General features: G+C 41.1%; 1 protein-coding gene across 1 annotated transcript in view; it reads right to left on the reverse strand.

Moving 5' to 3' along the window:
- rims1b (regulating synaptic membrane exocytosis 1b) overlaps positions 1 to 23,519 on the reverse strand; it is a 69,234-nt gene that overhangs the window by 33,760 nt on the left and 11,955 nt on the right. The window contains exons 2-4 of the mRNA XM_046401929.1: positions 13,942 to 14,155; positions 9,921 to 9,932; positions 348 to 646 (exon numbers count right to left, since the gene is read on the reverse strand). Of these exons, the coding sequence (XP_046257885.1) occupies positions 348 to 646; positions 9,921 to 9,932; positions 13,942 to 14,155 (525 nt within the window). The remainder of the gene's footprint in view (positions 1 to 347; positions 647 to 9,920; positions 9,933 to 13,941; positions 14,156 to 23,519) is intronic.

Genomic DNA, 23,519 nt, shown 5'->3' on the forward strand with positions numbered 1-23,519 from the left:
TGAATCAAAGACTAGACTCTCACAAGACTCAAACTGTGACTGTGACCTAGCTTCTTCACTGGTTAAACAACACAAATCTGTTGCTTTTGTTCCCCAAGAGATTAAAAAACAAACAAACAAACAAACAAACAAACAAACAAACAAACAAATAAATAAAAAAACAGGAATTTTAGCCTGCAGAGATAGCTTTGTCAATTTTGAAAAAAATATGGCTCCAATTCTCTAATTTTCACCATGTCTGTGGAACAAAGTACAGAGTGTACAGGTAAAGCATCCCCTAGTGGCAGCTATTGCAGCATAAAGATAAAACAGAACTTGTGTTCAGTGTGTGTATCATGAGGCCTTACTTTTCTCTAGGTGGTTCACTTTGGGAGCGAGAACCAGGCATGGTGTCTGCACCCTTGGCAGCCGTGACACCGGCGGGCAGCTGTGTCCCGTCGGGCGGCCCTGTGTTGGTGTTGGTGTTAGGTGAGGCTTGGGACCTGGAGCGGAGTAGCTTCCTGTCCCGTTGGGCCTCACCTCCCGTGGCAGGGTTGTTCAAGGAGGTGCCCAGGCTCCCAGGCCGCACCCCTGACCCCGAAAACCATTCTCCTGACTTGGTGAGAATTTCCTGCTGCTTACGGCACAGGTTGCATACCCACATTACCTGCAGGGAGTTGAAAGGACAAACATGTTTGCAAGCTTGTTTCAGTAGATTTAAAAAACAACATAAAATAAATGGAATACATTGCAAAAAAGGTGGTTAGACATGCCCGTGACACAAAAATCTGCTGGATTGTCAACATTCATACAACACAAATTAATATTACTGAATATGTAGTCTCACAACTAAACAAATGCAACATTGTTAACTTTATAGAAGCAAATACAAATTTTCTTAGACCTTAAAAATTTGTGTTATATCTATCAACTAAACACCTTCTGTAATGTCTTTCAGTTCACAAAAATGGTGTTTTGTTTATTTTATTTACAACGTCTTGGTATTCCCTCCCTTTCCCCATCTTCCATTGCTACAGCTAATCAAATATTAAGAAAACACTCAGATATGACAAATTGCTGTTTAAACATTTTAACATATCGATAAACCATGAACATAGTTTGGTGAATGCTATGGTAAATTCCGTACATTTAGAAAAACTACAGAATCCCCTCTCCTCCTTAAAAGAGGTTGCGTATCACCTGTCCTGTACTTTCATTACTGTGAATTTTCTGACTCTCACTGTAGCTCTCTTAAAAAATATATTATTTTTTAGTTTTTATAATAAGAAGAACAGGGCTACAGACACTTTTTCAATACTGTAGTGGAAGAAGAGAAAGGATTGATGGTATTGTTCTGCATACAAATGTATTGTTTTCACCTACAAGGAGGAGCAAAGCTGTTCTAGTCAGTCATGCTATCATTTTTGCGCATTCAGGCAATGGTATTTTGTGATCTATCCTCCAAAATTCTATTAAATACACCAACACAAAGTAAGGCTTATGCCCACAGCAATATGTAGAGTAGCCATGATAAAAATGTGATTCTCTTTCCTCTAAATCAAACCTTCAGGCAACATCAAATACTCACATGTAGCCATGGCTAGTGAATATCACCTCACTTCGACAGCACAAAAACAGGAATTATCTCCCTCCGTATTTATAATCCCAATGGTTTATGTTCAGAGAATAAATCCAAAGCAAAGAGGAAAGACAGTCATCTCTTGTAGTCCACTGAAAAAGCCTTGGCACAAGCCGAAAACAAAGCACCTCAGGGACCTCTGGAAACCCCAAAATGTTACTCCTTTTAACAGCGTAACAGCCAGTTGCATGGACTGTTAGCAGTCAGTTTAGCAGTTAGCTTTCAGTGCACCAAAGCACATTCATCATGGCCTGATTGAATCCTAGTTGGCGCATGTCCAGACTAATCTAAAGTAAATCAGCTGCCCGCACGGCCCACAGCTGTCGGGCAGCCACCCAGCAACACACCACAGACTCTCTCTCTCTCTCTCTCTCTCTGTCTGTCTTTCTCCACCTCTTTACCTCAGCTGAGGGGCCACAGATTAGCAGTGGCCAGTAATCCTTTCAGCTCCTCGCCATTATTCAACTCATCATCAGCTGACAATACCAGCTCACAAATCATAACTTCTAACCTATAGCTCCCATCCCACCCCACCCCCATCATTCCCCTCAGACAGAACTACACAGGTTAGAGATTAAGCCCAGATGCCCCAGCCCCCTTCTGTCTTCTTTCCCAGTGCATGATGGGATACAAACTACTTTATGTACAGTAAAACTTACTTGCTTACTTACTGACAAATCTACCATTTTGCCAGACAGGAACACTTCAGTATGTCTTCATCTGGATACCTGCTCAACTTTCAACCGCAGAAGTCAAAATTAGAATTTAGCAAAAAATTTTAGACCCTATTAATTGAACGCATACACATGTTTTCTCATTTCAGAGGAAACTACTATAGATTTAAATCCAGCACACTGCAGCATGCTGTGACTAAAGGCCAGTGTTTATGATGCAGGGAAGAGGCCTCACTATACATCCTAATATGTATGAAAGCACATTACAGGTATGGCACGTTTGTACCATAAAAAAGCTAAACTTTTGAATAGGCTAACCATGAAAGAGTTTGATACAAACAGTGCTGAACAAAAATTGTGAGGTACACTCAGAAGAGTTTGCAAGTTGTTGTGAGTGGAAAGTTTTCTCACGAGATCTCAGCTGGGGAGCAATCAGATCATTAATGTGAGATTCTACATTATTGGCATACTATAGACAATATACACTAAATTAAACAAAAATCAAATATAAACATAAATCATATGTACTTTATATATGATATGATATATGCATGTGGAACTAATTATACATTTAGGGATTTTAAAAACTATTTGTATTTTGCAAAAAAATTTTGCAAAGAGCTAAATTACATATATATGTGTGTGTGCGTGTGTGTGTATACATATACACATATATATATTACCTAAACAACACTTCAATGAAAGGGTTTTTTAGAGAAACAAGTCTTAAAATAACATCATTTTGGTGTTGGTATCAAAATTCAAAAATATTCAGACAATAACCAGTCATGGCATTAAGGGTCAATTAGCATGTAAGGACTGTGAGTTCCTATAGGTTGATTTTCAAGTCACTGTCAGTGAATACAAGTAAATAATCCACAAGCTTAATCCTTGAATGAGAACATCACACAGAAGAACACACGTTATAGGACAACTGCTCATGGGCCAGTGTGCTCTCAAACCAAAAGAGGGACGTCTCATTTTCTAATGGCACGCCTCCATGTGTTAGGTGCTGTAAAGCCACACACCGCAGATGGGGGGAGGGTAACAATAAACAAAGGAGTTATAGGACAAATAGGCACACATGGACACATACATACACAGAATAATACATATAATCCTTGACTGGGGTGACTGCTGTGTTCCTGGATAGCCTGAATGATATTGTGGGGGAATTAATTGTGTGTGAATTGAGTGCATGTGTGTGCATTGTGCATGTGTTTATGCACGAGGATGCACAAGCACCCCCCCCCCATAGCATGTCACATGTACATGTATTCAACTAAACTGAACAATCAACTCGCTCCATCCAGAGACAGCTTACTCTAGTGTCAATTGAAGTTCATCTCGCTGCCTCACCGCCTGCTGTGGAGCACAAGACAACAATGTATATATGCACGTGTATGTGCACACTATGTATATGTAGGTCATTTCTGAAATCTTCTTGCCTAGAAGAGCATGGCGTGGGCGACTGCCTGTGGGCGAGATGTGTGTGTAGAGAATAAGCAGTGCCATCTCTCTCATGTAATAATGTCAACCTCCTTCTGCCTAAAAAATGTGCTTTTCCATGGTAACCAAATCACAGAGAAGAGCCAGTGAGAGAAAGGAGGACAAAGCAATGTGTGTGTGTGTGTGTGTGTGTGTGTGTGCCTGTAAAACTGAAAAGGAAACAGAGTGTGTGTGTCAGACAATGACAGCAGAGAAAACAACAAACAAAACCAAACACACACTCCCACAGCATTTGCTATCTGACACAAACTTGAATGTCCATTTCCTCTCCTTCCTTCCCCTTTCCTCTCCTTATTTCCTTTTCTCTCCCTCACTTTCCTTTCCTCTGCATTTATTTCTTTCTTTTCCTTCTATTTCATTTTATCTCTTCTTTTCGATACTGTGCTTCATTTCCCTTTGTCTTCTTTTCTTTTTTCTCTATTTTCCTTTCTTTTTATTATTGCCCCTCTTTTCCTCTCATCTAATTTTTCCTTTCCTTTCGCTTATTTCCTTTCCTTTTCCCTTTTCTACCATTTCCTCCACTCCTGTTTTCTTTTCCTTCCCTTTCCCCCAATTCTTTCCTTTCCGTTCCATTTCCTTTGCTCTGTTCTTTTCAATTCCTTCCTTATTTCCTTTCATCCCTCCTCACCCTCCAGCTCAGCTGACACACCTGGCTGACTTGACAAATGAAGACACCACACACCTGTCACTCACACTTCTCTATTCCCTACCCCCTTCCCTTCATCACCCGCCCACAGCACTGCTCCATCCATCTGCTGACAAAACGGTGAAGACGTGCGTTGCTGCTGCAGCCCTGCCAGCAGCAGCACCAGTCAACAGCAGCTCGCGGCGAGAACAACATTCATTTAGGCCCGAATTGTGTGAACATCAGCTTTTCCTTAAATGGGCAGAATAGATGAGAGCTTCGGGGGTTGCAGCAGTGGGGAGGGTGTGGTTGGCTTTCAGTGAGTGTGTGCAGTGACCCTTCCCTCAACACACACTCACACACACACACATACACACACACACATACACACACGCCTTGACAGAATGACATATGAAGCAGCGCTGGGTGTAAACTGCCATCGTTCAGGGAATGGTAAAACCTGAATGGTGGCAAGAAAGATGACTGCAAAAGACATAATGCTCCATTTCCTGTAATAAGGTAGTAGATCAACTCTGCAATGCATTCAGTGGTGAGGCAGGCTGAAAGCAAAGAGCTGCTGTGCCGCTAAATCCACACAAGTGTTTTTATTTCTGATTTCGGGATAGCAGAAAAGATTTTCACCGTTCTCAGTGTTCTACATTACCCAACAACAGTTTTCTGCACTGTTTATACACTAACACACAATGACCAAAACCTGAAACTCATGTTTCTTACACCATGTCTGCACAAATACAAACCAATTCCCTGATTTACTCGTATTGCAGTTCTAAAACTCTTCCTGCAAAACGCTACAGACAACTCTCAACCTTTGGCAAAGTCACGTGTCAAGTGTTCACATGGAAATCACTGCCATTCAGAATGCTGGACTCAAACCACCAGTCACACAACTGACTCCTTGTACAGGCAAACAACTGTTGCTTTTCATTTAGCAATCATAGTTTTGTCATTGAAGTTAGCTTTAGGTTGGACGTTCAACAGGCCCCGACTGTCGCCCAAAGCACACAGTCACAGCAGTGAGCAGTAACCCCCGAGCCGTCTGCAGCTGTGACGGACTGCCATTCAGCAGCTAACCACTTAGCATTAAGCACACATCCACAGTTGCTGCCGGGCCAAGTAGCCTTTCTGTGTCGGGGTACATTTGTGAGGGTTGTTTTGTTATTTTTTTTATATGATTGTAGCATTTACCAGTTGTTTATTTTCCATGTACACTGTACTTTTTAGGAATATGTGGAAAAACTATAAAATGAAACCCAAGTTAATAGTTAAGTTAGTAAAAATTGTCCTTAAAGTTTAAACACATTTATCCAAAAAAAAAAAGCACATGGACTTTCAGTTTTCCCTCCGCTTTTCAGTGAGAGTTATAATAATAGGAACTGTAACAGTATTACACAGCACTTTACAAACATTAAAGACTGTAATGCTATTGGCTTTTGCCAGATCATAGGCACAGTTTTATCTAGCCCAGGAAAAGTGTGCAGTGGCATGGTGATGTGGGGTGAATATACAGGGAGAGAGAGAGAGAAGACAGATAAAGAGACAGATAGTGAAAGAGGGGGATAAGAGTTACATTTAGATTATTTAGAACAGACAGAAGACAGGAAGAAAAAGTGTTAGAGAGTTACCACAGATACAGTGGTGTAATGGAAGAGAGGGGTGGAGTTTGAGGAGGAGGAGAGAGCAGTGGATTAGTCATCTCTAGTACTAAGAAACATGACTGAGATTATGCAGTGCATCGTCCCTTCCGGTAAAATGTGCAGTGTCAGCTTGATGCATTAAGCGAGGAAGACTGTGTGGCTGTATCAGTGTGAATCTGAGCATGTGTGTTTATATGGGTATTAGTGGTAGATTGTAGACCATAAATGCATTCAAACCACAAGGGGTACCTAATGCTTACAAGTAAACACAAGAAACAGCTGCAGTCAGACTACTGAAAATTCAGATTAACTGTGTTAAACGAACTTGTAGATCTTAAATGAAACAATATGTGCATGAGTATAAAGTGAAATCACACACACACAACAATGTGTCTATACCAAGCTTTTGAAATACTGGATCAAATCAGTGTCAGTGTGTGATAGAAACCAAGCTAGCTGTGAAGTGTGGAAAATATTTATATTCCAAATAAACTGGCTCTAGTCAGTCGAAGTTTAAGTGTGATGCACAGGAGCACATTCAAAGCATCTCTTCTCTTGAAGATATCAGATCTTTGGTATAATTGATGTCATTTTTCTCATCACACCAGAAACTGAAACTGGAGCAGACAATCATACAAAATCCTGAATTATTTTTATATCATCACAATGTGTGTGCATGTGCATGTCTGGGCTTACAGTGCTTTGCGGACAGGATTTTTTTGGAAAACACGAACAACTTCAAAGAGCTGTTTGAAGGTTAAAACTTATTTTTAAGGGTTAGGCTTGGAAGTGTGTGTGTGTGTGTGTGTGTGTGTTAGGACCTTGTGCCTGCCTGCTCTCCACTGGGAGGCAGTACTCATCTACAATGGAGATAGTTTGTTACGTTTCTGGAAGCCATCTGGAGCTGACATTAAACACACATACACAAACACTCAGCCATTGACATGCTATAGCACCAGCAACAGCAGGCCAGCTTGACAGAAATGGCTATGAAATACACATCAGCGTCTTCATCAGCTCTCACTGAATGCATTCCTTAGCCCTTTACCCTAACCTTAACCCTCACAACTAAAAGACCAACCCTAACCCTAACCTAATTCTAACCCAAGATCTTATGTATGATAGTCTGGTCCAAATCAGTTGCTGGTGTGATGACAAAAACGGCATCAATTATACCAAAGATCTGATATTCACAGCCTAGAGAAGAGGTGCTTTGGATGTGCTCCTGTGCATCACACTTAAACTTTGACTGACTAGAGCCAATTTATTTAGAATATAAATATTTTCCACACTTCACAGCTAGCTTGTGAACTCACTGAAATTGGTTTAAACTCAGTGATAGCATTTATTGGAATGACTTGTTCTGCTTACAGAGTAGCACAACAGTTGGCCTTTAGTCTGTAACATTGATAATTAACATAATTCTGTCCTTTAGTTTCAAGTCATGTTTTATGGGAAAAGAACAGTTCCTGTCAAAGCCTAAAAAATATTTTACCTATGAACTATGCGCAGCATCACTGCTAACATGATGGGTATTTATTTGTGCAAGAGTTGAGCTTTAGAGTGGCTAAAATGGCAGCTGTCACTGTTTCAGCTAATCTAACACTAGCTCCATTAGCTAATTGAAAAACAGGTAACTTTTTAATGTTTCTGACCATGTCTTGAATAGGCACCTGATGTCTACATACATGACATCGCAGCAGGACCCTGGCATTCTTGGCCCAGACCAGCCACCAACATTCAGTCACAAGGTACCAGTGATAACAGCATTCCACAATTATGTTATTGTACGTAACTATTGTCCTCATTAATTGAATTATCACTCATCATGGTCACACACACTACCTCCCTGTGCGTCCCTCTTACCCTGCACACTATACTCCCTGCTTGCCGTTTCAACTACACTCTCCTCCTCCTCCTCCTCATGCTGTTCCTCAGCGTCCCTGGCAAACGCCTGCTTGTCTGCCTGGCAGCGGCCAGGTGGCCAGTGGCCTCGCCTCCTTCCTTCCCCCTGTTGCTGCTTAAAGGAGGGTACTACTGTCGCCATAGCTGCCCTGCCATTTCTGCATATCTGTCTGTGTCTGGATTATTCTTTTTTTCCCCCTCTTTTTTTGACCTTCAACTGCTCCGTACCTCCCTTCTTTTGTTATTGCATATCGATATTGTCAGATCCACAGCATCTGACATGAGAAAAAGAGTGGAGAGATGCAGGTAGCTCAGTAACAGATGCGACTAGGTCAGCTTCGTGTCATTATAGAAAATGAACTAATGGGCCCTTGCTTTATGGGCCAGTCATTAGCAATTTATATATATATATATTAAATATTGAAAAATAAGATTATGCTGATCTCAAGGTGCATCAGCAGCTGGCCAATAGCCAAGACCCTCCAAACTCTCTTTATGCACAGTCCCACTTCTACTACATGCCCATCCACTCAACTTCAGCACTGTGCCAGTCACAATTGAGTTAAAACAGGGTCATCTTGATTCTTATATTCTAATTAAATAATGTGTCAAACGAGAGGAGTGAGCAGTTATTAGATCACACTGAACGGTGTGAACCAAACACACATCAAGACACTCTCCTTTCCTGCACTGACTTGTTTGCTGTCTTATTTGGCAGCATAAGCACAGTCAAACAATGAATCCTCCTGTCTCTGAAAGGCCTCAGAGACATCGCAAAACTAAAATTCACTGCCATCCTTTTACCATCTGTGACTCTGACAGGGCAGCAACAACACTTTGACATTTGACAGTGACCAAGCATTAAGGGGAAGTGGTAAGTGGACAAGGTGGAACATATACCTGGGCCCCGCCCATCTCCCCATGGCAAGGCTGCTCTGGTCTCAAACACACAGGCAGGGAAAGCATGCGCAGGCATGAGTGTGGATTCATTGTGCATTCAGATAAAGGGTCTGTAGGGTAGAGTGCTTTCTTAGATGCATGCCAGCAGAAATGCCAATCTCCCACCCCCATTTTTGCCAAGGATTTATTCCAGTACCTGTTTTAGCACAGCCATGCCTACAGCCATAGGAAGAGGGGTCGGGATGGGTCAGACGCCCCTGCCGACAGCCTATATTATGGCTCATGCTCGCTCTGCCCGCCAGTTGATTTTCAGGGTCTGTGTTCATTCTCAGAATTAGAGCACTGATGAAGGCTCACAGCCAGCTGCCCTGAGACCGCTTCACCACAGTGATCAGTGGGGCAAACACTGTTAATGGATTCCTGAATTCCTGCTCTGATACTGCGAACGAGCACAGACCCAAGTGTGAAGGGGAGACAATAATAGTGACCCATGCAGTAAAATCCATCACCCAGCAAGCCTTACCCTGTCCTTCACTATGAGACACTTTGAAAGGGGAGGAGACAGACAATGGACACAGAGTTAGTCAGGGTTTACACTGGAGAGAACATCTTCTGAGGACACAGTAGTTCCAGGTGGCTCCATCCCACACAGTACAGTAAACACTCAGGGAAATCAAAGTTAACACAAAATACAAAGTATCAGGGACTCCCCCTGTTCAGTTAAGTCAATAATCCATAAGTGGATTTGTACACACACTGGCTCTGTTCCAATCTGATAGCTCACTCTCTTGCATCTGCAGTTGTTGGTTTTGTTTGACCATTTTGCATTCAGCTGGGGAATTACAGGTCCGGTTCACATCAGAGAAACTGAGCTTAGAACTAGTTTACATCACCTTTCCAGGGTAGAAGTCAACTTGCTGTGACCAGACAAGAGAAATCTCAGCTTGAGATTTGAACACAGCCAGCGTTTTTTACCTTCATGTGCCATGAACACCACATTCACAGCAAAGAGAGAACACAAAAAAGATGCTAACCACTTTGTCCTCCTTTGTGGCATGCAGTCCAGGTAGCAGTAAGAATTGAGAAAAGTGAGGGTGGAAGTGGAGCAAAAGAGGAAAGAGAGAGAAATGAAAGAATATAAAAGATATAAGAGATAGAGATGCAAAGAAGGTGAATTTGTGAAAAGGGATATTGGACAGGTTGTGGGAAAAGAGGGAAGAAACAAAGGAGAAAACGGGGGAAAGAGGACGTGGTGCAAACATTTGTTAATTACAATTTGCAGAATTGATACACATACTTCATATTTAGTGATGGAATGTGAGGAGGTAGGAACAACAGTAAGTGAATGTATGTGACCACTGACATGTCAGGCTGCAGCGACATGCATGACCCAGCTTATGACCTTTGAGTGACTCACGACCTGTGACAACATCAGGATGTATCACAGCTCCTTGTCACAAAGAGAAAACTGGGACACCAAAAACAACATGGAGCACATTGTTCCTCAACAGTTACTAACCCTCTGCACTCCAATGAAAATCTGTCCGTCTCTTTTGACTTTCAAATATATCACATGTTAAGACATTTTGTTTTTGGCTTATGTGGTAAAGAAAACACTTCAGGTGTCAGTGAAAGGGCAAAATTAAAAGCGTTTTGAGTCATCATTACGTAATAATGTTTGATTATCTTTGTTTTGACCTCAGGATGTAAGCTATTTTATTAGAAGCTTTTATTTCAGTTTTACTGTAAACTGCCTCACAAATGCTGTAAATGCATATAATGTAAATGCAGCATTATGAAATAATAAATCTGTAACCTTTTAATAATAATGCATGTACACAAATCATGTGCACATTTGTGTGTCAAGAAGGGGCGAAGCTCTTTATTTCTTAGCATGTGGTTGCACATCATTGTCTGTATACCTGTGAAAAGATACGTAGAAAAGATTTCAGTGGGCCTATCACAACAACTAATTGTTGGGCAATATATAGTGCCAGAAATCATTGCAATAAACAATACTATTGTTATTTTAAGATGAATTTTATGTCACTAATATAATGCTAATGTAACAACATAATAATGTAAGTACAACAATTCACATAGCAATTGACTCTTAAAAGTCTAAAAATATTTAGATAATGGACATTTTTTAAACTTTCTATAGATATTGCAATATCAACATTGTTTTGACCATGATAATAGTGTAGCGATAATTAAATTGTGACATCCCTGATATGTATAAGTCAGTAACAAAATCGACCTTTCTGAACATATGAATATAATTTCACATCTTATGTTTTTTTTCCAGAATGTAACGGGTGGTATCCATTATCTTATCTTATCTTAAAAAATGTATAAACTTTTTTAAGTTTGTGCCTTTTAGTTTACATTTTGCTAAACAACAGCACACAGTACATTTTAAAACTATGTAAATGCATTTTTAAAAGTCATCCTGCTACCAAGAGGAAAACACTGTGTGCTGCTGATGTGGGATAAACGAGCACACTGCAGACAAGAGAAGGGTTTTATATCAAAAACATTCAGTTATTCTGCTTGGCCAGCCGGACGACCCAGGACAGAGGCAGACACCGCCAAGATCAGCACAGCTTCACTTCAGACACATCCCTCACACACATTACACACACACACACACACATACATACACAAACTTTCACAAACAAACACTTTCAGAAAAGAAATGCAAGACAATCTACATGTTGTGTTTTCTTCTTCCTTGTAATTTAATTGCTCAGTGAGCATAGGAGTCTAACTAAACAAATCTTAAATTGGGCTTTAAAGTAGCTGCATTAAAAATAAATGCTGAAAGTAAACATGCTGTATGTTTGAAAAGTCCTCTTATGTTGTAGTTAATGTGAGATTTTCACTTGAAGTCTAATGTAAAGGAACCAGGTACGGAATGCTTTTTGTATTTGGTGTCTAGTTTGACAGGATGCAAACATACTCATTGGTTCTTTGTCAGAGTGACTCTTGTGCAGACTCAAAGACACAAAACACACTCTAACAAAAGTGCATGCACAAAAATATCCCAAAACAGTGTGCAATAGTGTGTACTGCTTTGCAATGCATCTCTCTTTCTTCTCACTCACTTAAATCATTGAGGCCTGTGACAGTTCGCTTCAGTATCATCTCAAGGAATTAAATTCCATTTTAAAACATTCATTATTCACAAAAGGCCAAAGTGACTAATGTTAATCTGAGAACAATTCACCTTCAAAAATGATTTCCTCTATTTGTTCTATTTATAGATTGCATTTACATCATGCTAGTCTCATCTCTTTATTTCCGTGTAAAAGCCTGCCTGCTGTGAAAGCAATATTAAGGCTGTACCAACAGAGATGCTATCTTTATCCCCTCTTCTCACTCGCCTTTGAGTTCTGTATACATGTGATGCCAGCGTGAGCTCAGGCCCAGCTGGGCTGTGCGGATCCTGAACAGATTGGGGACCAGCAGGCCAAGGGTGGAGGGCCCATACTCAGGTAGGGTACCCAAGAGGGGGTCCTATCCCTTGGGTTGGAGGGGAGCCCAAAAAATGCCTGGACGGAAGAGGGCCAGGTCTTAAAATAGTGCAAACATGCTTGGTTTACGGATGGATGGGGCACTGATCAGACATGGATCAAATTAGTGGTTCAGATTTGGTGATATGGTTTAGGCCTTTGTTTTAAAACACTATGGCCTCTATAGTCTGTGGCACAGAGGCAGCACTGCTCAATGTTTTGAGTGTACTGTGGGTTTAAGTTAACAGATGTTCGGTTTTTAATAGTTTGCTGGTTTTCAGCCATGCTATGTTCCTCTGAGGTCTCACCTCACACCACCAGCAGGTCAAACAGCTGACTTATCTCGAGGTATATCTCAGCCTAAACAAGATATATTTTAGACATTCATGTTCCCTGTGGGATGTTCTTAAATAAGTTGGGTAACTTTGTTGAATTTCCCTACAATGCCACCAACAGGTCTAATATTTTGGACTTGCAAAATACAAATAGATGCAAATCTCAGTTCAGCTTCATAATTGTGTTTAACACTATAAACATTATCTATTGATCATCAGCATGTTAGCATTTTCATTCTGAAGCTGCATTGTCACCTTTCTAAATGTTATAAATGCAATCTAATTTCAGCTGCGGCCCTTAACTACAAACCTAACTTTTCCCGTGACTGTTTTTGGTAAGGTAAGATTATGGTGAGGTTTTCAGTACTCCTTTACAAACCCTTTCTGTCTCAGCTTCTTTGCTTCTGTTTTTGCTGGTCTTTGTGTTGGTCATTCGCTGTATATAAAGATGGACAACATGCTCAAGCTCCCCAAAAGTGAAGCCAAAATATTTTATCGCCCCCTGGTGGCAGGCTCCAATGTACAGGGGTCATAAACCCCACTCCCTCCATGTTAGCAGATGGGATGTGGGCGAAACTTAAAGTACACACACTTTTTCCCAAAGATTGTTGTTGAAACTACTTAATGAATCATCATGATTGACAACTGAGCCCCGCTGAGATTGGGTCAGAAGGGTGTATGGGCTGAAAATACCGCAGCTCGACTTCCCAGTCACTTCTGCACAGGTTCTGGCTCAAAATACCAATGCAAAACAGTGCTTGGACCCAGGATATTTTGGCTTCAAGTTTGTAGTGAGATTAAGTGGAGACATGTCATCCATCTTCATGTATTTCAGTGGTTTCAGCATGTTGCTTGAGAAATTTAGCACTGTCACTGTCTGACATGCTTGCTAAATGGCAGCAGTGCAGTCACAGGAGACACAGGACAACACAGATGCTGTTACTGGTGTGCTTTCACATTCCACCGAGTTAAGGTGCTTCAATTTATAACCATTCCACAACACTACAGCTTAGAAGGGTCTATGGTTGGTGCCAAGCCATTCTTCCAATACACTTTGGTTGGACCAAAGTGTGACAAGGAAGCAACAGAGCAGACGGTTACAAACACGGAAGCAAAAGGACCGAATGGACATCAGCTACAGCAGGAATGGGGTGAGTGTGAGAGGGAGAAGGAAAAAGGGAGAGTTCAGAGTTCAGATTGCTCACATTGTTGGAGCGCAGAGAGACACGCCCCCCACAGCGAGCGCAGAATTTGGTCTGGCAGTAGGAGCAGAGGTGGCCGCAGCCGTCGGCAAACTTGGTCTTGCGGCAGATGCCACAGGTGGGCGCGTCGTCTTTCTGCTGGGTCTGTTGACGCCGTGTCTCTGCCCCGATGCGACGCACCTCCTGTTTGTAGCTCTCAAACTGCTGGTGCAGTGTTCTGAGAAGAAAGGAGAGAAAAGTTGAAGAGTGTCCATTAGTGGCACATCTTTCATTCTCAAACTTTTTGTACTTGATAAACCTTACCCTTCAGACCGATCTTCCTGTCGAAATATTCTTGCATTCACGAAAACAGAAACAGAAAAGGTCATGGCGGAATTTCTGAATGACTGAATAATTTTCCTAACAAATAAATCTACCAGAAACAATAGCGATGTTATGCATGCGCCTGTTTGAGAACAACATTTCTGTTGGAGCAAAATAACTGGCAATTAGATCACCACTTGAAAGGTGCCTTTCAAAGAAATCATTCACGCAATTAAATGAAACTCAGATTTGCTGTCTGTGGCTCACAGTCGTTCCCCTCCCTGCTTCCCGGGAAGTCTATGATGAAAATAACCCAAGTGTGAATTGCAAATCAGGCCATGTGAAAACACCCACAATGTTGTCTCAACAGAACTGTCAAAGGAATACTGCATTAGCATACCATGGCTCTCATATAGGGGACCCAGACAGGCACTTTAATTACCTCGCTGAGGGAGAGAGATAGAGAGGAAGGAGATGGCTTCATTCACAGCTTTGCAGCCAATTTGCCTATTTGTGCAAGCACACAAACTTTAGTTAAGTCTCTGGCAGCACACTGACTTTACAGTCGAACCTCAGAGTCATTTGTCAAAAACAAATGCACCAAGACAATGCAGTGCGCTGGCATTCACACTTTCTCACATTTGCAGAGGCAAAAATAATAATAATAAAAAACATACTAAATCTGTTCATCTGAAAAGGAAGTCTGTGTGAAAGTGGAGGGCTTGCTTGTTAGCAGGAAACTGAATGTCTCCTCACTGATAGTTCAGGGCGAGAAAACCATAAATATAACAGAGCAACTGAAACATTTTTGATCATTAATTAAGTCTGTAAAATATCAGAAAATAGTAACAAACTCCCATACTAAGAGATCCAAAATTAAAATTCAAATTGCTATTTATTTATTAAACTAGATCACCTGGGTCTACTGAAAGCTGACATGTCCTCCGGTCTGCAGTGCTCAGCTGCTGAGTGGGAAACAGGTACAAAACACAACACCTGACCGACTGCCAGCAGTTTCTTCTGATAGAGAAAATGAGACAGATTACAGTTCTCCACCATGACCCATCCAAAGTCCAGGGACAATGCTGTGTCTTCACAAAATATGTTTGAGATGGAAAAAAGGTCTGTCTGTCTTTTATAGTCCGAAAAAACAAGCTGTCTAAACAAAATGTTATGTCATTCCCACGAAATATACAGTCACCCTAAATAAATCTTTCAAAGTTGCCAAAACTTTCCAAGTGCAGGAAGTTGACTGAAGCCAGTTGGTCATTCCTCTTCACTAGTGCCTTTCTAGCAGTCTCTTAGTGCTAAGGACAGCAGACTGCCCCGTACAGAGCTGGAACGGGGAGGTGACTGGCAGACTGGGACACATTTGGCCAATCAGCTGGCATAGGGAATGTTAGGAACGGGGACATGAATCGCTGAACGAAATGTGAAAAAAAAAAAAGAAAAGAAATTCTGACAGTAAGGTTAGAAAATGAAACATTCTTTAGACTGATATTGTGAATATTATAAAGTGTTATAGGTGTATTTCTCAAATATTTGGGATCATTCCCAGATTGTCATGTACTGATGTTTTGGGTGGTTAGCGATTTGACAACCTGGGAATGACACTCAGAAATCAACTATCCTTCAAAGTTCACATGCTGGAGTTTTGTAACGTCTGACATCTCAAATAGCTGTAATAACCTTGGGGCTCAACTTAAAAGCATCTGTGCCATCTATAATCCAGAACCAGGGTGCTTTAAAGTTGACTCAAATAAGTCATAATGTAGATCATCACTGTGCCGTCATTTCATACCATTACACCCATTCTGATCTCTTTATATGTCACCAGGTTTGGCAGTGTTTGACTGAAGGCAGGGTAAAGCTCTGGGTAATCAGAATGGGTTCAAGTGCAAAATGTCTGCACATTCAAATATTTTCACAAGATGTATAAATTCAGCTTGCACACGCATGTTTTCACTCACAAACATTACAAATAGGCTTTGATTTAGCTAGCAGTCATAAATAATGATATATGACCATTGAAGTTGACACAAAACTCAGCTAAACTGATTCGTACGTAATTCAAATGAAAAAACAACATGACACCACCACGACAGCAACGTCATAAAGATGACCTCTGACCCCTGAGATGGTATCTGTCCTGCCAGTGGGAGTCTAAGGGCTAAGCCAAGTCAAGGCACCATGGGAACAGCTGTCAGAAACAGAGGGTGCACAGCCGGTTGTCTTGGTAACGTGGTGGCGTCAAACACTGGGTGTCATTGGGTGTCAGTGCACCAGCTGTTGCTGTTCTTAGAGCCACAGTTTCATCAGTCTTTTCTACCATTTCCACGCATTCAGTAGGCATGCACTGTTACAGCTGCATGAGGCGGCTTTTTAATATAAAAATAAATCTGTGTTCCCAGTGGAATCACAAAGGAGCTCTGCAGCAGTCAAGGTAGTCGCTTCAGCCTCAAAAGTCTCTAGATTTAGCTGGGGGAAATTCAGGTATTCAGGAAACGGTAAAACACAAAAAATATCTCTTACGTGTTAGTAAAAGTCCAACAAATTCAGTGAAATCTGGATCCCGCAACATTAGAACTTTTTTATTATTTTTATCTTCTCATAGAGAGATGCTTGCATGGTTTCTGAATAGTCTGAGTTCTTTAAATGGTCACCTCTTCCCACCACAATATGGAAACCTACTGTAACCTTTACGCCTGTATAAAGTAACTGAAGTGTTGCAGCGCGACAAGCTGGTGACAGTTCTGTGTAAACAGTGGATAAATCACTACCTTAGTAGTCATTTGATTAAATGTTATAAAAGTGTTGATTAAAGGAGCTTTAAATCATAATGAATTAATTTGTACCTTCACCTCTTAGTTCAGGTTAGGGCTGGTAATTAGTTTCAAATAGTATCAAAACTTCTCCAGTCAAATGATTCCTGATTTTGCTTCTTTTTTAACCTGAATCTAGGGAAAAGATGATTATGTATATACATCGTTTTATGCAATGCATCGCTGGTTGCAAAGTACAGTGTAACACCGTATAGTCTGTAGACTAATTTAGGGACAGTGTATTTGCCAGGGTACCAAATTAGGGACTCTGCAAGGGCACAGGTATCGGTGCTGTTATCAGCTTTCTTTAAATGATACCCAACCCTAATTCAGTCCCAATAACAAATGATACAACTCCAGTTTTTTTCTCTTAATTTCATAAGTGACAGAGCTGAACAATCGTGTGTGAAGGGAGCACACTCTCACAAACAGTGCAAAGACAATGTGACAGACTGACGCACCGTGAATGGCACATTGCATATATGCAACATTCAGTGACAGTGAAATTTGTCCTCAGCTGGAGAGGAACAGACAGTGTGAATAAGTAGGCACATACAGAACTTATATTATACGGCTACAGGATTCATCAAACGTGTGGTTTTCTGTCCCAAAGACACCGTCCAATGTTAAGAGAGTCATGCCCTTTTTACAGACAGTGTGACAGTCCAGATTCATGTCGTCTGAGTCAGCACACAGCACCTGTACACATTGTAATTTCCACCTAAATGCACATCATGAACACTACCTCTATATTAATCTTAACTTTGACTCACCAGGAGATACATGAGAGACCACAATTGTACAGAAAACCCTGTGAAGACACAGGAAAAAGATGTCCTCTCAGGAAAGGACAGGCTCTCTGTGTGTGCTCATGAATTACAGGTCTGAGCCTGCTGCCTCCCCAGGGGTCAGCCACCATGCCTGTGATCACAGGTGGTGAAAAACAAGTAGAGCTGGCAGACTCTTCTGTCAAATTTCAGCTGTAAAAACTTGGAGTTACTAAGTGAAAGCCATTGTTAATATTTTTGAAACAACACTAATTTTATATTAATAATGAGTCTAATGACCATGTGAAATCATAATGACACACACACAATGTAGAAAACATGGAAGAGTGAAGCCAGTGCAGAAGTCCTTTAAATTGGCATTCTTTCTAATGGCCAGCAGGTGGCGACTCTATTGTTTGCAAAAAGAGGCCAAATGTTTATGAAACTTTATGAAAAAATTATTGTACTTCTCACTTTATTTATTTCCTTAGTTAAAGGTTTCCTAAAAAGAGGCAAGTCTTCATTTTGTAAATTATGGTCCCATTTAAAGTAAAATTATTGATACAAATAACCAAGTGGCCCAGACTCATTTAATACAGCTTTAATCACACAGATAAAAGAACTGTCTATTAATAAAATGAAAAGGTATAATAAAAATCACAGACTTACTTAGCTTAATTGCACTTGTCTAACCTACTATGACATGTCAAAATAACTACAGTGGAAAGGTTCTATTCTTTAAAAATGGCATCTGTACTATCTATTAGCCTCTAACCTGAGCTAACCACCACTGAACCTAAACTAACTGAGCAGAAACTCAAGTGTACACCCAACACAAAATCAAAACTGTGATTTGCTGATGTACCAGTTGTGAGATAGACAGCTAGGAAGAAATAACATGCAAATAAAGCAACCGGTATTTTCGAGAGGTGTTCATGTCTGTTCATGTCCTGTCATGTACTGTCTCTGCCACCAGCCCCAGCACGAAGCTAACACATCCAAACAACGACCAGAGCTTTCACTAACCACACAAAACAAGACATCTGGTACACTACTCATGACTTAAAAAAGTAACCTATTCACACTGCTGTGATGTGTTACTAACTGACAGTGGCCCTGGCAGACAGTGACCACGGGGGGCCAAGTGGTGTGAACTGACTGAACTGTGGCTGTCTACTCTCTCTCTGGGTCAACACCACAGGCCAGCAGGGACAGTCAAAGAGCCAGATGTGGGTTAGCCCTGCTTTGGCCTTGTCAAAACGCATGTGCAAATGAGCACACATGCGCAAAGTTACGTACACTCAAACAGACACAAGCAAACATAAATAATGACATAGACAGGAAATACACATTATATACATGTGTGGGTTTGTCTTTGCCTTGGACCTCATATACTCAATTCCACACGTCCAAGAACTCCCTCCCCCTTTCTCTCTCTTGTTCTCTTTATCTCTCCCTCTTGTGTCTCCACTCTCTTCACCAGTCACTGGTGTGGAGTTGTTAATTAGCACCGCTATGAATACATTGCCCAAGGATGGGGAGGGAGGAAGGGAAAGCTCTCTGTGTATGTCTGTGTGTGTGTGTGTGTGTGTGCCTGTGTGTGTGTGTGTGTGTGGGGGGGGGGGGGGTAGCAAGTACTATTTCTGTCTCATCAGCTGATTTCTGGTGACACCTTGCAGAAGACTAGAAGAGAGACAAAAAATTAGAAAAGAAGCAGTCTATAAGTCTCAGCCCTGGGAAAGAGCTGAAGGAAGTGCAGATGGACAGTTCACCAAGCCCTAATATGTGGAGAAATTGTATCTGGACAGTGTTGCTAAGCTTTGGCTGGACAGTCAGGGGAGGGATTTAACAAGAAGTCATTGGACAATAATGACATTTTTCAGAGGTTCAGGCCCTACAAACTCTGTATAGCCCTGTGATATCGTGAATGTGACATTTATTTTGTGATGCTCTAACAATGTTACAGCAACATTGCAGTCAGTCATTGAAATGCTACAACTCAACGGGTATTCTATAGTATTTTGCAATGCCTGGTCAATGTTAGGGCTGTGCAAGAATCTGGCAATACAATAAGTATCAATGTGCCGAAACACATAGAAGAGTTTGGTGTGGATGACCTTGACTGGCCCACACAGAGCCCTGACCTCAACCCCATCCAACACCTTTGGGATGAACTGGAACAAAGACTGTGAGCCAGGCCTTTTGGTCCAACATCAGTGGCTGACATGACAAATGCTCTACTGCATGAACGGGCAGAAATTCCCACAGAAACACTTGACACAGAAAGATCCTGTGGAAAGCCCTCAAAGAAGAGTGGAAACTCTTACAGCTGCAGAGCTATCTGTGTATTTCCAATGCAATGTCATTAAAGGTGGAATTGATTTAATGGTCATGTGTCTAACACTTTTGTCTATGCAGTTCATACTGTTTCATGGACCTTTGTTCTTTGTGTTTATGTCAGTGATATGTGCTAACTTCTTCCTGTCTCAGTTCATGTTGCTGTGCTGGAGTGGGAGTCAGTCTAGCTGTTGGGAGATTAAACAAGACACAAAATGAGCCACAGCCACAAATCTTTGCATGTAAACTATCAATTTCAAATCAATACAGTGATTTTCAGAATTGATACATAATATCAAAATATTTACGTCTTACAACCCTAGTGAATATCCTATGCATGACTTTTACTTAACATAATGACACTGCTGGAACATGCTTAAAACATGACAGTTTGCTGGGTATTAGTGGTTGTTGTTCAAAGTCAAGTCTGTTAAAATGTCATATCTGACCAGATAACCCATTTCTAAGGTTTAACATTTTCTAAATGAAATTTAAATTGCTTTAATGATTGATGATTTTTAACAGCATGTTACAACCGGACAACCGGATGGTAATATTGTTTCCATGTCCAATAACGGTCCAGTGAGACCTTCTCTTCCAAAAAACAGAAAATCCTGGTCATAATACTGATTGCATCATTTGTCTTTACGTTTAATCAAGCTGTCTTTGACTGCATCAAAAGAAGTCTGACCTCAGGGCATGTTTTCTTTAAAATAACACAAGATAAAATGAGCAAAGTGGATGAGTGGGTTAAGCACAGGAATTTCACTTGGCAAACTGGGGATTGTGCCATGTGTAAGTTGTTGATTTTAGAATCTGCGAAAACTAAAAAGTAAAAGGAAAGCAAACTTTATCATCAGCACAACTTTCGAGGAGGGACATTTCATGCAATGCTGTGTTACTAGGGGAGCTTTTAGTTGAAAGAAGACCGGCACGGTGGATCCCAGCACTCCATGGCAGCACAGCTGAGAGTGATAGAAACCAGGGAGATGACAGACATGTTGACACACGCTGTGAGGAGGCAAGGAAAGGAAAAGTCAGGGATGAAGGTGGAGTGATGAGAAGAGGTAAATGAAAGGGAGCAGACACAGACAGGCAGAAGACACGGTGGGGTAAAAAAGGAAACAGGAAGACAGGAAGACAGGTGAGATATGTGTCTACACAATCCCAGAAGTCCTCCCATCTCAAAAAGAGACAAACACATAGACAAACGGCTGTCTACAAGGAGGAGGAGGGGGAGGAGGAGGAGGAGGAGGAGGAAGAGAAGGTAGAAGGAGAACAAGTAAAGAAGCAAAGGAACAAAGAGAACTAAGACAGAAACACGCGTGGGCCAGAAACCAGTAGAGGAGAGAAGCCGATGCATCCGGAGCCACTCTATAAATACCACTTGAGGAGTGGATGATGGAAAGAGGATGGAGACAGGATGGTGGAAAAAAAAAGTAGAGGCATAAGGGGAGGGGAGAAAAGCAAAGAATAGGCAGATCTGCTCGGGAACACCGGTAATCTGTTTATAAAAGCGGGAACATTAGTAATTTATCGGAAATAAAGAATAAAGTTATGTGTAAAAAGTCAGTTTAGTCCTGCTGGAGTATGGTGTGTGAAAGTGACAAACGGAGACAGAAATAAGGGAAGGCAGCGAGAAGAGCAACAGATGGGTGATTAACCAAATACAATCATCTTCTTTGTTTTCTTGTTTGCCTGCCATGATGTTATCCATGACAACTTTTACACATTCGGCTCCCTTCACTGTCAAAAGGCTATAAAATGATACTAACATCAGAATGCTAGAAGAAATTAAAGCACCCAGATGGTCAGCGTGTGTCTATCTATAGAGCAGCAATTTCACAAACAATCCTCCCTGGCTTGATGGGGTTTGATCCCCAGCTGTCATTCTTTCTACGATCGAGTGTTACAGCCACATCAACACCGACTGCTGCAGTCACACAAACCTGCTGCTTTAGTGCACAGCTTTAGGGGAGCAATGATCAGTAAAGAATCTACCAAAACCTTTTTCTCCCCACACAAGATCCCTGATTCCCAATCTAAAGAAACAAGTGTACGCCTCCAAAACAACAAGCATACTCCAGTCCTTTGTTTGACTGTAAGATGGTGAGTATGACATTAATGGCAAAGATGTTATTGCTTTCAGCCCTCCAGGCATTTTTATCTAAATCCACTGTGTAAAGTCAGTGTGGGAAAGACGTAACAACACATTTTGATATTTCATTAAGTTACTACAGGGAATGTTACATTAATAAATGTAATAATTCCTCCATGTTTCCCTGTTAAAGTGTGGTTTTGTAAGTCAGCATTCACTGTTGGTGGTTTTATTCGTCGTGTCCTCGCTTGACTGCGACGCCCTTTAATGTGGTAAACCACTATATAACACCCAAACAGAGGAGGAGTGGATAATACAATTGTACAGGGGACAGAACTGGATTGAACCTCTTTCTCATCACATCTCATAGTGAACACTGTGATTTGAAAGCTACCCCTGTGGTGTGAAAAGCCACTACCAACTGATGCCCTTGTTTCCCCAGTGTTTGTGTTAAATTACCAACTTGTATATTCAAGGTCAAATTAATTTATTCACAGCAGCAATGTGTCTTTAAAGACAGCATTGTTTGTTGTTTGGTCAGTTGGTGCATGGCTTTCATCCATGATGTTGGTCCAGACTGAAATATCTCTTCAACTATAGTATGAAATTGTACACATAAATTCAAAGACTCTAGATTTTAAATTCTTCTGACTTTGGTGATGACAAGACTTTCCTATTGAGGTTTACTTTCACAGTGAGTGAAAATGGCTCAACAACTATTGAATAAATTACCACAAAACATTCACGCCCCACCTCAGGGTGAACTGTGAAAACTTGTGTTTGGTCGTGTAAAGCAGGCTAACGCTTAACAAATTATAGGCGAGAAAAAAGCAATCCTGTTGCTGAATCTCCACTTATATTAGATTTATGAGGACTAGTTTAAAATTGCCATTGTGAGCACGATGGCATTCAGCTCAAAACAAATCATTATGTGCACAATACATTCCAATGCAATTCAGCATGACATATTTGATTAACTTTAGCAGGGTCTTGACTGAAATTCCAATAAATTGTGTGAAAGTGTGCAAAATTCTCTTTCTTTCTTCATCATTTGTAATGATACTGAAGGGTCTGAAGAGGTTAAATGACCCAATCATGTCTTATTCAAAAACAGTTAAATCTTGCCTAAGTTCTGCTTTAAAAATACACTGTCGATGTTACTGCTTCATCACAGCACAGACTGAGTGCTTTGGTCTGTCTTCAGCCTATAGCGTCAGACTAAGAAGCCCCTCCCATTGTTGGTGCTTAGATGTT

This window comes from Scatophagus argus, chromosome 2 (genome assembly GCF_020382885.2).
Source record: "Scatophagus argus isolate fScaArg1 chromosome 2, fScaArg1.pri, whole genome shotgun sequence".
NCBI lineage: Eukaryota > Metazoa > Chordata > Actinopteri > Scatophagidae > Scatophagus > Scatophagus argus.